This window comes from Taurulus bubalis (genome assembly GCF_910589615.1).
Source record: "Taurulus bubalis genome assembly, chromosome: 15".
Lineage (NCBI taxonomy): Eukaryota > Metazoa > Chordata > Actinopteri > Perciformes > Cottidae > Taurulus > Taurulus bubalis.
The window spans coordinates 12,867,653-12,881,869 of NC_136603.1; the positions used below are offsets into that span (position 1 = coordinate 12,867,653).

At 41.3% G+C, this 14,217-nt stretch overlaps 1 protein-coding gene across 1 annotated transcript in view; it reads left to right on the forward strand.

The window, feature by feature from the left end:
• Positions 1-14,217, forward strand: part of myo3b (myosin IIIB) — a 54,649-nt gene that overhangs the window by 21,010 nt on the left and 19,422 nt on the right. Inside the window, exons 21-29 of the mRNA XM_079231144.1 lie at positions 213-301; positions 470-599; positions 7,152-7,231; positions 7,998-8,018; positions 9,108-9,185; positions 9,765-9,970; positions 12,016-12,127; positions 12,295-12,457; positions 12,907-12,987. Of these exons, the coding sequence (XP_079087270.1) occupies positions 213-301; positions 470-599; positions 7,152-7,231; positions 7,998-8,018; positions 9,108-9,185; positions 9,765-9,970; positions 12,016-12,127; positions 12,295-12,457; positions 12,907-12,987 (960 nt within the window). The remainder of the gene's footprint in view (positions 1-212; positions 302-469; positions 600-7,151; positions 7,232-7,997; positions 8,019-9,107; positions 9,186-9,764; positions 9,971-12,015; positions 12,128-12,294; positions 12,458-12,906; positions 12,988-14,217) is intronic.

The window sequence follows — 14,217 nt, forward strand, 5'->3', positions numbered from 1 at the left end:
GTAAGACTGGAGCTACACCTTCCACATGCTCGGACAACAAACAAACAACAATCACCAAACATGAACATCAGAGGACAGAGCTCACTGCTTCTGTGAATGTAGCTCCAGCTCTCGCCACTATACTTATGTATTTTAAAAAGTTCCTACCTGTGCTGCTTAAAGCATATTTTTTACCTTTACATTTGTTCTCCTTTCTCATTTGTTGCCAACAGATAAATTTGAGGACAATTTGCGCTGCAAGTACTTCTGGATACCGAAACGTGTGGAGCTTTGTTTTGGGATTCAGCATTACGCAGGAAAGGTAGCAAATGAGTCTGTGCAATACATCATTGGTTATATGAACAACAAGGAAAATGTATTAACAATATCATTAACAATAATTATACTACCGATATTGCCAGGGCCTATACAAGAGGTAATGACAAATCAGAGAGAGAGAGAGTCACAGTTTGTGTCTTATGCTCGACAGGTAATGTACAACGTGGATGGTTTTTTGGAGAAGAACAGAGACACTCTTCCTGCAGACATCGTTGTAGTTCTGAGAACATCAGAGAACAAACTTCTGCAGCAGCTGTTCTCAAGCCCTTTAACTAAAACAGGTATGCTATGATACAGGCCTCAGTGAAATATATAACAATGTAGAACATCTAAGCCACTAACGGGCATTATTCTACCACTAACCACAATGGAAATGGTAATGGTAACTTTTCTTTGAGACAAACTATTGTTAACAATGCAGGGTTCTGACTGTATTACTCTTTGAATTGTGCTGGTGTCTACTGCTTCCATAAATGTTCAGGTAAGTGGGTTTCTTAAAGATGCGGCTCCCAGGCATCTCCTACTTCCCCTTCATTTCAAGCCTCTGTGTGCCGTGCTCGAATAAATCTGCAGTCTCCATTATCTCTTGAGAGGCTCAGCGCTCTGCACGGCGCTCTGTTTTTATTTTCACTAAGCTGTCCCTCTTGGTTTCCCACGTCTGAATGCTATCTACAGATTGTGGGTGCAGTGGGATATTTTTATGATAAGGTTTCTAAATACCCAGGGGATGAAGAAACAGTATTTAGAGAATACAAAAGCTACTCTTCCCACCTCTTTTCTGTTGGTAAAATGAAGGTAGAGTAATGTGCTCGTCATTAGCCGTGGCTGAGGCCTCCTGGTCACTTGATTTAGCGGAAATGCTAATGGATGTGTTCAATTATGAGATTCCCACTTCCTACTTTATTTCAGCTAAGCCACATTATGTGATTCACTTCCTTTTTAGGGACCTGTAAATGCCTGCTTTGAGTCCCAGTGGCATTAAAAGGAGCTTCAATTTACAAAAGGCACCTTAGCTGAGACTCCAGTAGAAATCTTTGTGATGTGTCTGTAAACTTCAATTGCAGGTTGTGCACAAGGGAGCCTTCAGCCACTTCCCTTCTGCAATTAACGGCTTCAGAGGAATACACCCTATAAAAACAAATTTAGTGCACACTTCATTTCAGTGCACAAAGGCAGTGAATAGATACTAAGATGTGCTATAATGTTTACTGCTGCTAACATAGTGTCAGTTGGATCTAAAAGCTTCTTCATTTCCTTTTTGTTCTCCTGAACTTTCTCCGTCCTGTCATTCCGACCAGTGAATCAAGTTAATGTGATGATTTGTGGCAGAAACAAACTGTGTTGGGCAGTTTGAGACTTTTTATCCCCAAAAATCTCTAGCATAGTAGCTCACAGTAATTATATTCTTTTGCATGTTCACGTAAAGGCAGCATGACTGCAATATGCTCGCAGTTATTTCTTTGGAGTTAGAGGTCCAATTTTCTTATTGCAGTTTGTGAAACTGCAGATCATCTCATTAGATAAAAGCTATGAAACGCTCTACTCCGGCTTATCATTCTGGAAAAGATGGAGCGCTGTTTAAAGTGAGATACAGTATAGCATGAGAAAATTATAAATCTATTCTTCAGGGTAAAATTTGTGGGGGGATTTAATTTGCATTTTACTTCACATTATAGATTCACTGTTAATCTGTGAAATTACCATTATCTGGAGGATCTGATGGAAATCTGTTTTACACCAGGGTGGTTCCACACTCTAGGTCACCTCCTCCCAGTGTCACCACTAGGGGACACCCTCGTAGATCTGCAGCCTGACACTGGGATGGAAGTAAAATAATTGATCTGGGATGTCAAACTACACACTAACAGGCAGAGAATGGTCATGTTTCTGCTATGTTAAACATGTTTAAACATTCCACATTTATGCAATATTTCAGTAGACCACTCATTCATTCCACACATCAGATTGAGAATGTGAATGCTGAAAAAGCATCACAGTGATGAGCTATGTTATGTGGAAATGAGATTTTGCAACAAACTGAGAAAACAAGATTATTTAAATAAGAAATATGTGAATTAGGTCACATTAGGAAATACACATCTGCGTATCGATGCAGTTCATGTTTGGAGAACAGTAGGAAACTAAGAGGGCCCCAGAAAGTAAAAAGCTCCCAGGCAGTGAATAGCAAGGCCACTTGAGCCCGGCAGAATGTGGGTCCTTGAGACTTGGACATATGGTGGTGTTTTGTCAGAGGAAATGGGATGTATTTGCATGGACAAATTCATCAGAGCCAGGGCCTTTCCCAGATCAGGGGGATCACAGTGTTTGAATTGGCTGAGCTCAGTAGGGCCTACCGGTGCCTGGGCAGCCTGCAGTCACAGTATGGGTCTCTTTTGGTGTGTGTGTGTGTGTGTGTGTGTGTGTGTGTGTGTGTGTGTGTGTGTGTGTGTGTGTGTGTGTGTGTGTGTGTGTGTGTGTGTGTGTGTGTGTGTGTGTGTGTGTGTGTGTGTGTGTAGCCACAGGGCGGCCTGGCACATCTGCACACACAGACGCACACACAGACGGACACATACACACAGCACCTCAAGACAGCCAGTCCTTTGTCAGAACACGATGAAAATGGAGGATGTGCAGAGTGATGTGTGTTTTGTGAAAAGTTCACAGACAGTGGATCGGAATATTTTATCTATGGCAGGGTTTTTAACTATTTATGATGTGTGCTATACGTAGAAATTCAAAAATACTGGTACTGTTTGAGCAAGACCTGCACTTCACTCATGCAATTTGTTGTCATGTTGAATTATTAGTATGCAGGCCAGCTGAGCATTTTAAATATTCATGTGATTTAACTTACAAGCTGTAGATGCTGATGTATTTTACTAAGTCTGATTTGCATGAAGCATCAAAGATTTTACACCTGGAATATAGTAGTTCTCCTAATTTAAAATGAATCTATGTGACTTAATTTGACATATTTCCAGCTGCTTTAGAAGAAAAAAATTTTATCAGGCAGAAATATGTTCTTTGAAATGTTATGAATTTATACTTTTTTTTAATAGTTAATCTGTGTGCAGACAACCATGACTTAAAGCTGTCTCATTAAGGAGGAAAGCTGAATATTGTGAATGTATATGCGGCGCTACCATTCGCTTGCAGGGGTAGATTTACTCAAATACTGTACTTTGGAGGTGCTTGTTTTTTTTAGATGTAGTTAAATGATTTAAGTGGTGAAATCAGATTTGCCATGATCTGCTACCAATAATGTAGTAATGCATCAGTAATAATAATAATGTAACATGATGGTTGCTCATATATTACAATGTTAACACTGGGTTAACAAAGCAAGTTCCACAACATTCTCCTGTGAGACATCAGGGGTTAAAAGTTCAAGTCCATCCTTTCTACTGAACAATTTTCATTGCTTTTACATCTTCACATGAAGCCACAGTTGCAGTTCTGCCGTCCTCTGCAGCTCCGTCTGTCTACCTTCATGTGAGGAGATCCTCCTGTGTAGAAATGACAGGCTTCTCCCAGCGATATGACACATTTGGCTCTTTGTTCTCTCCCAGTGGAAGCCTTTTTCATCCCAGTGGGCAGACACCACAGTCTTTCACTAGACTTCCACACACTCCCGCTACCAAAAGAGACACTCACCAAGTCGTACTTTTGTTCAATTTCTCCCGTAATCGTGGAATTGGAGAATGTTTTGAGTCAGCAGTGGGGTTTTTGACGGCCCTGCACATCAATAGCGAGGAGCCAGTTTTCCTAAGTCACATGGTACAACATCCTTTGATAAATGCAACACTGTGTTGTGTCACTAAAAGCCAATTACACCATGCTTTTTATGATTGATCTGCTCTGACAGTAGTGGATGGCATTTAAATCAACAGCCCCCGCAGCCATCTCTAGGCATAAACGGTGGTGGTTATGGAGGGTGAGGAGGGTGGCGGGGGTTATGGGTGCTTTAATCTCATTTGCTTGGTTGCTGAGTTGAGTTTCTAGATCACATGTTTTCAAAAAGAGAGCGGGAGAGCACCGGAGATATCTAGCAAGCCTCTGCTCACTCAGCTCAGTAAGGCTGCTCTCTCTTACAACTTTGATTGTCCCCCGTGTCGACAGCTCGATCCACAGCTTCTGAAGTACAAGACACACACTGGCACTCATAAAAGCGTGTAGGGAGGTGTCATATTGAACGCGGGATTGCTTTTTAATCCCAAGCACATTGACTATTCTTGTCAATAGAACCCCAATACAACTGCCAGCTTGAGTTTTTTTTTTTTTTTCTACAGGATTCTTGCTGGGCTTAATTTTCAAAGTGAACGCACAGATGCCAAGGAAGGCTTTTTCTCTTTTTGCCCACCACACACACTGCTCTGCCTCACTCTGTGTTTGTCCTGGAACTCCGTGCCAAGAGCAACATGCGTGAAGCAGAAACGATCAGTGGGACTTCCCTCCACCGCCTGTTTCTCAAGACTGAATGACCTGATGGGAAATATCCCCCTCACCTGCTCCTCTTGTAATTATTAAGTTTTAACATAAAACTATTTTTCTCTATGATTTTATTTTTATCATGTGTCTATTTAAAACTGCCTCAAGCTGGAACTCAAAACATATGCGGCCTTCTTTTTTTAACTGAATTTACTGTCAAAGAACAAGTCTTCCCTTTTCTTGCTCGTCTATGTGTTTGAATAATTATAATTCACATCATTAGACAAGTTCCCCACTGTATCTAAATTAGAAGGTCTTCTTTCAGGCTGGACATCACAGGTGTTCCCTTGGTTTCATGTCTCAGGAGACGGAAATCTTTGAGGATGCTGACTATTAACCCATGCTCTAATCATCTAGTCAGGAGGGGGAATGAAACCCGCCAGAAGAATGAATTAATACAACCCGCCAAGGAATACATGAAGAAAGCAGCGAGTGTCCATTTGCAAGGCTTAGGTACAACTGTCATAGTTTCTCTCATCACGGCGCAGCCCCTTCATCTCCCCTTGATGGTGTCATGGAAGTGAGAGGCGTGAAAGCGCAGTGACACTCCATGAGCTCGTTCCACTCGCAGCCGCTAATTCATCATGACAAATGTGCTCAGATGATCTGGCCCAGCAGCACTAATGGGGAGAGGAGAGAGCGCACTTCATTTGCACAAGACCCACTCCAATTAATCCATCCAGCTTTACTCTGGGCTAATTGGAGCGGGGCCCTGCCTGCCTGTGTGCTGGTAATATACCCGACACAGTTTAACAGCTCCTGTTCTCAAAGATCATACTTTTTTGTGTGTTTTTTTTTTTTGTGTGTTTTTTTGTTGATTGTGCCGAAGGGGCGTTTGAGGATGTAAAATCTGTCCCTGTGATCATAAACACAAGGCCCTCTCACAAACATGTGTTCATAATGAGCAATTAACTGCTCATATTTCCATGATATCATATTTTACACTTTCCTTTCTTCTATTTTTAGGTTGAGATTCAGAACCTGTGTATACTCTTTCAAGCACATTATTAACAAACATAAAAGTGTATATTTTAATGTGACAGAATATCTTGTTTTTAGTTTGTTTACCAAAATGTGTTAATGGCAGAATAAATGAGTAGATAAATAAATAAAAATTAGCAGATAACTGTCAAATGCTAAAAGCAGTGTCATCACTAGCTTAAAAGACTTTTTTGAGTCCCTTTGAAGTTCTCTCACATCATATGTTTTGGCCTGTTTTGACTACAGCTGTGTGTGTGTGTGTGTCTCTGTGTGTGTGTGTGTGTGTGTGTGTGTGTGTGTGTGTGTGTGTGTCTCTGTGTGTGTGTGTGTGCGCCCCCATGAGACACACATTGCTTTGGATCACTTTAAAACCTTTGGCACAAGTATGGCGTTCTTTGTCTAAAGTTAGAAGTGGTCTGGTTGTTAATTAATCCTTCATAAATTGATTTTGATCTCTTCAATGCTTGATTGATGCTTCTAATACACACGTGATATTGCAGTCATCTGAGAAAGGCAGGCGCTGATCCAGTGTTTAAGTTTTTGGCTTGTTGTCAGACCATGTCCTCAACAACTGACATGAGTCTTGAAAGTATATAGCAGAAGCTGACTACATATTTGCATTTTAGGAGTTCGTCGGTGTGCGGTAGAAAATCTAGAACAATTGTTGGCCTGTCACTTCAGCTTTATCTTAAAAAACTTACAAAGGTTTTCCTCCTTGCCATACACGGCTGCTTGGGTAATGCTGCCTCCTGTGTCTGCAGACGTATTTTTCTAAAGGTGTGTGTGGCACATCTGTGCAGCTATTGTTTATTCATGGAGTAAACCCTTTGAAATGTGTTAAGATACTTCCCACTCATTATAAAAATCCTGCCACCCATGGATTAGGACTTTGATGTCACCAATCCGGCTTCAAAGGCTTCTTTCACTGCTATTAATCACAGTTTAGCCTCTGAAGATATAGCCAGAGAAAACATTTGGACATCTTGTGCAGAAACTTTGAAATGTTCAGACTGTCTTGCATATGCTATGTTCATATCCTTTCCGCTGTGTGTGGGGCTGTTGGACTGCTGTGCACGCAGCTGCACTCCTGAGTCCATGGATTCAGCTCAGATTTAGGCTCCCTCTGAACTGTCTTTTATATTGTGCTGCAGTATGAACATTACTGTTAACATAGTTTTTGTTTTCCTTCTACCTTTGTTGAAAAATAATATCGTCCCAGAATGTTGACTGTTTCCATGTTTGATATTCACTCTAAATAACAATGTATTCTCTGTGTCTCACCCAGCTGTTCAGACTTCTTCTAAGCTTTAAATAAGACCTGACGCGACGACTTATGACTGCTTTCACGGGTTGGTTTTGAACAGGAAATCTGGCGACTTCCAGAGCCCGGATCACTGCTGCCTCCAGATCTCTGCCACCGCAGCTCGGTTCAGGACGCACCAAGGTGAGCTCCTGTAGCACAAATCATCACATCTGAGAACATCATGTTTTTTTATTTGTTGCTCACAGGCACTGCCCCATAAGAAACCCAGTAAAACGTGTGCTGTGAAGCATATCCATATTAATTGACTACCCTGTTATGTTTGCTGTCTTGCTTGTGGTGATGCAGCATCGCCATCTGGCATTTGGTGTCTACGGCATGGAAGTAGTTTTCAAACTCATCAGCTATTATTGTTTTGTTGTTAATGGGCACTAAAGTAACTATAGGTCTTCTAAAATCATCTGGAATAACTGCATCAACAGTTTCATGAGTCTAATATTCCACAGTAAACACAAAGGCTCACTAAGAAGCACACTGAACATGTTTGCTCCCAATATTGTTTATTAATCGTGTTTTTACGGAGGCTCTAGATGCAGAGTTTCTTCGAGCGCCTTTTTATGGTGTCACACACACTACAATGTGTTTTAGCACCAGAAAGTGTATTGATAGCAAAGACTTTCAACTTTTCTCACTCTTGGATTCAAACATGTTTAATTTCATTGTGTCTATTTCATATTGTCTGAAAGATATGACTTTTTTTTCTTCTTCTTTTTTTTTTCTTTGTGGAATTATTTGTGATTATTCTCTGTTTTAAAAAAAAGGAATACAAATAATTCACATTATGATTTACAGTGGAAAACCCTGAAAGGTGGATTTCAGCTTCTTGTCTTTCCTCTTCTCTCTCTTCCTTTATTTCCATGTAATTCGCCAACGTGTGCCGTTCTCAAAGTCTCCCAAATACCTATTGAAGGTAAGACGTATGTTGAAACCAATCTAAATATGTGTATAAATCATAGACCAGTCCCAAGTTACGGTAATCATGATTGTAATCCAAATTCAAAACGTTTAACTATGTTTCACTATTTTTGGATTGTGTGCAGCTTCACTTCTCTGACATCAATCACAGTCTGGCTTTGGAAAATGTAAATCATTTCTTTTAAACATTTTTTCACGCAGCCACAATTCTGCGTCATTAATGTAAACAAATGCTCTGCGATGTGTCTTCTTAGATTATAGAAATACTAGAAACACAGGCCGAGATAACTGTGGAGAAACTTTGGTGAACTTTGCTTATAAGTACCTTCTTGGTTATTTTTTGAACAAGAAGGGGCTTCTTTTAACAAATCAGTGTGATTGATGTAATATGTATGCCGCCGTCAGGCTCTCAATCAGAGTTGGGGAAAGTTGACAGAAGCTGATACTTACAAAAAGTTACCAGTGCGACCAGATTAAAGCAGTGTGACGGTTGTTAGCCGAGTGGAAGTAAGATAACCGTTTGTACTTCTGTGTGATCTGCTTTCAAAAAAGCAAAGTGTCAGGCATCTGGTTCCTCATTCCATGTAACTCAGTTTACGTTTGACGTACCTTTCTTTCTCTGCACTACGGTGGAATAAAGAATTAAAGATATGCACTTTGCTACGTAGACTTACCATAAAATATCTATTGCATCATTAATTTTGATGAATCCATGAACTGCGAAGACCATTAAAAAGCTTATATTGTGTCCTCGTTAATCCGTCGTCGGGATGACTGTCTGCTTGGTGACGGCTGGTCTCATTACTCAGAATGCTCTGCAGTTTACCCGTGCCCCACAGCAGTGCAGACTTATTCTCTAGATTGTTAGCTTTAAGTGTTTATGGGGCTATGTTATACAGACGGGACAGTTAGTACAGCTGTGTATCCCCAACTGGCCCATTTGGAGGAAGGAGACCTGCTGCAATAATACCTTTATCTCTACAGGGCCCGCCAAGGATGTCAGGCTGCTTTTGCAGTGATGCTGTTGGCCTGAGTTTGGCCTGTTTGTAAACCCGGCGTGTTAATTGTGAATGTTTGTGTTCAGGTGGACACCATGGAAATGATGCGTCACCCAGAAGAAACCACCAACATGAGGAGACAGACTGTAGCCTCCTATTTCCGTGTAGGTGTTTTGATTTTGGGACAGAGAGTTGTGGAATTCACTGGTATTGGTATCGACATTTAAATGTAGTCAATATCGTGACCTCAATAGAAAACAATAACATTGTTAGATCATACTAGCCTGCATCCATTGATGTTGGTTGAATCATACTGTATGTCTCTATTTCTCTTTGAGTTTTAAATTTGAACCTTTTTATGTATGTACCACTCTGGGAGATGTATGAAATGAAATATTCAAACATTTTTGCTTGCTTTAAAAAAACCGACTCAAAACCGGAACGTAAGAAATAATTCACAAACAGGTTGTGACTTTTTGGAGTCACATTCAAATAAATTAGACTTACTTTAACCTATTTATTAATTAACAATGACTGCCAGGTGCTGTTGGAATTGATTATGCAGATTACTATTCACCTTGTATTCTGTTTTTAAACACATCTACACCTGGAAAATGTTGATTCTTGACATTTAAGTGAAAATCTTCATAATGGAACTTACTACGGACTGTGGTAATGTTAATTCATATGATAACTGTTCTTTTTTCTTGCCTTGTTTAGCCTTTCTCATTGTCTGTCTGCAGTACTCCCTGATGGACTTGCTGTCTAAGATGGTGGTGGGTCAGCCACACTTTGTGCGCTGCATCAAACCCAACGATGACAGGCAGGCGCTGCGCTTCTGCAAGGAGAGGGTGATGGTGCAGCTGCGCTACACCGGCATCCTGGAGACAGTGAACATCCGTCGGCAAGGCTACTCTCACCGCATCCTGTTTGAAGAGTTCGTCAACAGGTAAGGGCGCTGTCAAGACAGGCAGCTCCTACACTCTGCAGCAGGCACACGTGGAGCGCCGGCACAACCCCAGAGATAGTGCAGAACAAGTGAGCCGTGCTCTGCATCACACAGAAACACGGGTTCTTTAATTAGGTAGGGGTACAAGTTAAGCAGAGCAAGAGGCTGACTAATTGGCATTCATTAGTGATAGTGCAAGACAAAATCCTACAGCTCTTTTAACTGGGTGGATATTCTAGGCTGAAAAATATGGATGAAATTCAAACAGGGAGGAACTGTGATTATAAGGGGTGATGCATTTTAATGGTTCTCCTTTTACTATTCATAAAGAGTTTGTTCTCAAACTCAGTGTACTGGAAAAACTTGAATAGTCTGTGTGTCGTGTCCCATTGGTATTACATTGGAACACAATTAAAACAGGAATTCATCATTAGGGGGACTTTACGTAAGGGTGTTGTTTTTGTTTAAAAAAATGTGGGACAGGACATGATAACTGTTAAAAAGTTATACACTCTCCTGTTCAAATGTCCAACTCCACATTTACACAGTGTAGACATCAGCCTCAGCCCTGTTCAGGGAAAAAAAATGTAAAATGCAAGGACACTTATGTTTGATCAACTTTCCTTTGAAAAATATTCCTAATGTGAAGACTTGATGATATAAATGTAATTAACTTGGGCTTGTGGCCTGTAGGGGAAAGTAAGTTTGAGATGACTGGTTAGTCTCACTGCTTTAGGGAAGTTTTAAAAAATGTTGCTTAATTTTGGCATGTTTTTTTGTCCTAGTTTGGTCCCAATATTAAATAGTGTTTGACTATTACAAATCATCAAAAACCTAAGCTACAGCACCTGTGCACTAAGTGTGTGTGAATGAGCGGGTGTGTTACCACTTCAGACTACATTTTAACCTTGCTATTGATTCCATATGATCCTACCTGAGCCAGGCTGAAATCATACAGACGGACCTGAACTGCTAAACTGCACCTTTACTGAAAACTGATTTAAATTTGTGCTCTCATATCAAAGGCTCGTCTGATGTTGCCAAGCAGTGCTTTGTATTTACCATCAAAGAAATAACAGGTATCAACAGGAATTAGAATGAAAGGCTGTAGACTGAGCCGGGGAGGGGAGTTCAAAGAAGTTTTTCTTCTTGTTGTTCTTCTTTTTGACCAACGCCAGAACACAAGAGATGAACCAGTCGTTGTGGAGCCTCAATGTCTCTGGGCAAACAGTCAGAGTCACTTTGTCATATACTGGTATTTTGTAAACTACAACAAGAGGATCAGTGGATGGATCTGGACAATATGAGCGATAAACATGCAGTTGAGGTGATGAACACTGATAGGCCCGGGCTGATGGGCATCTTCTGTGGCCATTGAAATAAGAGACGACGAGCCATTCAAAAAAGCTCCAACAAAGGGCCTCTGTTGAAGACTCATGTCTCAGGCAGACTCACTTTTCTGCTCTGACTGAGCCGGCCGTTTTAGCGCTGTGATGATGCTGATAGTAGCTGTGTTAAAAAAGATGCTAAGATTTCTATTCTCTCTTCTTCACCAATGTTGGATTAAATTACTTTAAAATGTTGGCATTTAGTAAAGAGGATCTGCATGTTTGTCATCAGTTATGCAACGACTGTGTGACCAAATATTTGTAAATTCTTATTGGATACAAAAGTAGAAGTAGAATAAAACTAACTATCACTTTCTTGCTTTGAGTTAGATGAAAAACATGTATTTTATTGACAACAAGCAGTAATCCATTATTGATATTGATGTCTAGCTGTTCTTTTTCACAATGTGCTCTATTTTTCTCGACACATCGTCTTTGTGTTTTACGGCTCAATTTCCACTAGAATGCTGTCCGAGAAGATGACAAAAAACTAACATTACCACTCGGGTAGGGCTAACGCCTTAGTCGTTTTGCTTTCATTTTCGGACCACAAAATCGTCTTTACATCATATTGGCTCATATCGACTCTGCTCTTTAGGTGCTATAACTACATCCAATCAAATATTGAATTGCTTTCCCCTCTGTCTGCTCTCGTAGATATTACTATCTGGCGTTTCGGGCTCACCAGATGCCAAAGACCAACAAAGAGAACGTTGTTGCAATACTGGAGCGTGCCAAACTGGAATCCTGGATGCTCGGGAAGACAAAGGTAATGTGATTATTACACCCAAAAAATAAAACAATAAAGAAATCTGTGTTTGTATTATACATTTGACCTATAAGCAGTACAGCATGTACCAAAAAACATGTGTAGAAATGTCAGTAGAGAGATCTAGACTGAGATGCTGGGATGTGCTCACCTTAACGTCTGGTCAGGTTTTCCTGAGGTACTACCATGTGGAGCAGCTGAACCTGCTGCTGAGGGAGGTGATAGCTCGGGTGGTGGTGATGCAAGCTTTCACTAAAGGCTGGCTTGGTGCCCGACGTTACCGAAAGGAGAAGCAGAAGAGGAACCGCGGGGCCATCATCATCCAGTCAGGTACACTGGTCTTACTTAAACATTAAACAAATGAGAAGAATGGTTCAAACTTAAGTAAAAAATAAATAAAAAAATCCTGATGTATTCTTTTATCCTGTTATGATGAAACAGGTGCAAATGTAATGTGAATCTTACCGCTGGTTTCTTAATGACCTCTGGTCTATTGTGTGCCGGTGAGTCTTCATAAAAAAAGATGAGTTTGATAACCACAGCTTGACCTACAAAGGTTAAGAGCAATGCTTCAGAGCAGACAATAAGACCTCAGACAGTTCAAAGTGATCCTTCCCTCTGCCACCTGGTTTAGCAGTGTTTTGAAGTGGGATCTTGTGTAGTATGTGCAGTCTATTTTGTTTCACAGAGGCAGGTCAGCAATCTCGTGCACACAGACACACACACACACACAGACACACGCACATACACACACACACTGCCTCTTTCTCTTCCCCTAGCCTGGAGGGGCCATGTTGCTCGGCAGAACCTCAAGCAGATAAAAAAAGAGCGGCAAGAGGCCGCAGTCCGCATTCAGTCAGGTAAAGAAATGTTTACATTATTCTACTGAAGTTCTTCATATATTCAAGTGTCCAGTTGAAATACACGCCACTTTTTCCTGCATTTTCAAAAGGGAAAAAGGGATAAAGGCCTGAAAACCGTACTTCTTTGTGAAACACCTTTTTGATCTCAATGAGTGGCCTACGAAACAGTAATAATTAATTAATAATGCATACAGAAAAGCTTTTGAAAGTTTGTGCAGCATTTGGTCCCCATGTTTCAGAAGAACAGTGCATACTGAGATCCTTTTTCCTTTCATCTCTTTCCCAGTAAAAGCAAGAGAGGGGCTTATCCCTTCTGTTTCCTCACGACTTCCTCTCTCAAATTCCTGGCCTATTACACAGCTCTCACATACCAGAAACAAGATGCCTTTTTATACTGTCAACCTTTTCATCTGAAATGTAAATTAATTCTTACTCAGTGTGCCTTGACGAAGATCAAAGTGGGCACATTAACCTTCCCGGGTCCCCCCACCCGACCCCCCTCCTTGGAGCCTCTCACTGGAGGACAAGAAGGGTGCCAAAAGGGGCAGGAGAGAGGAGGGCAGGGGGAGGAGAGTTGGCATTGTTTCCCCCGGCTCTCCTAAGGGCTGCCCTCATCTGGCACATGGAGCATCTCAGTCGCCTGCACACCTTGTGTAAATGTTCTCCATTAAAGCCCTTGTATATAACGATGCATAATGGGTAAACATGCTTTTGGTGTGAGAAAAGCCTTTCCGTCGCTGCTGTCTTCCTCCTTAGAGTAGTGTGTTTGTGTGTGGCCGCTGGGGTTCAGGATGGGGGGGGGGGGGGGACCTGAACCTGACATAAGTGGGGCCTCAGCCCCCCGGCGGAGCACTCCAGCACATTCACATTGTATGTTCTCTGCAGCTTATAGCCTTTGAGGTGGGCTGCATTTGCATTCTGAAAATAAACAGATGCCTTTCAAATGTATGAGCCTGGTGGCTTCTCAGATCTCAGCGGGGCCTGGGGGACATGCTCACCATCGATCAGATTAGACCATGCAAAATAGAACCATGGCTACACAATGTACTTCAGCTTCATTTTCCTGCGCATATAATTTTACAAGAAAAACACAAAAGCCCGTTGACGGAGTCAGTCAGCAGGCTCCGTTTACCATCCATCTGAACCCAGTTTGTCTCAATAATCACACAATGTTTTCCCACTCCGACACTACACTCCTTGTATGGAGTGTAGGGCTTCGATAAATTG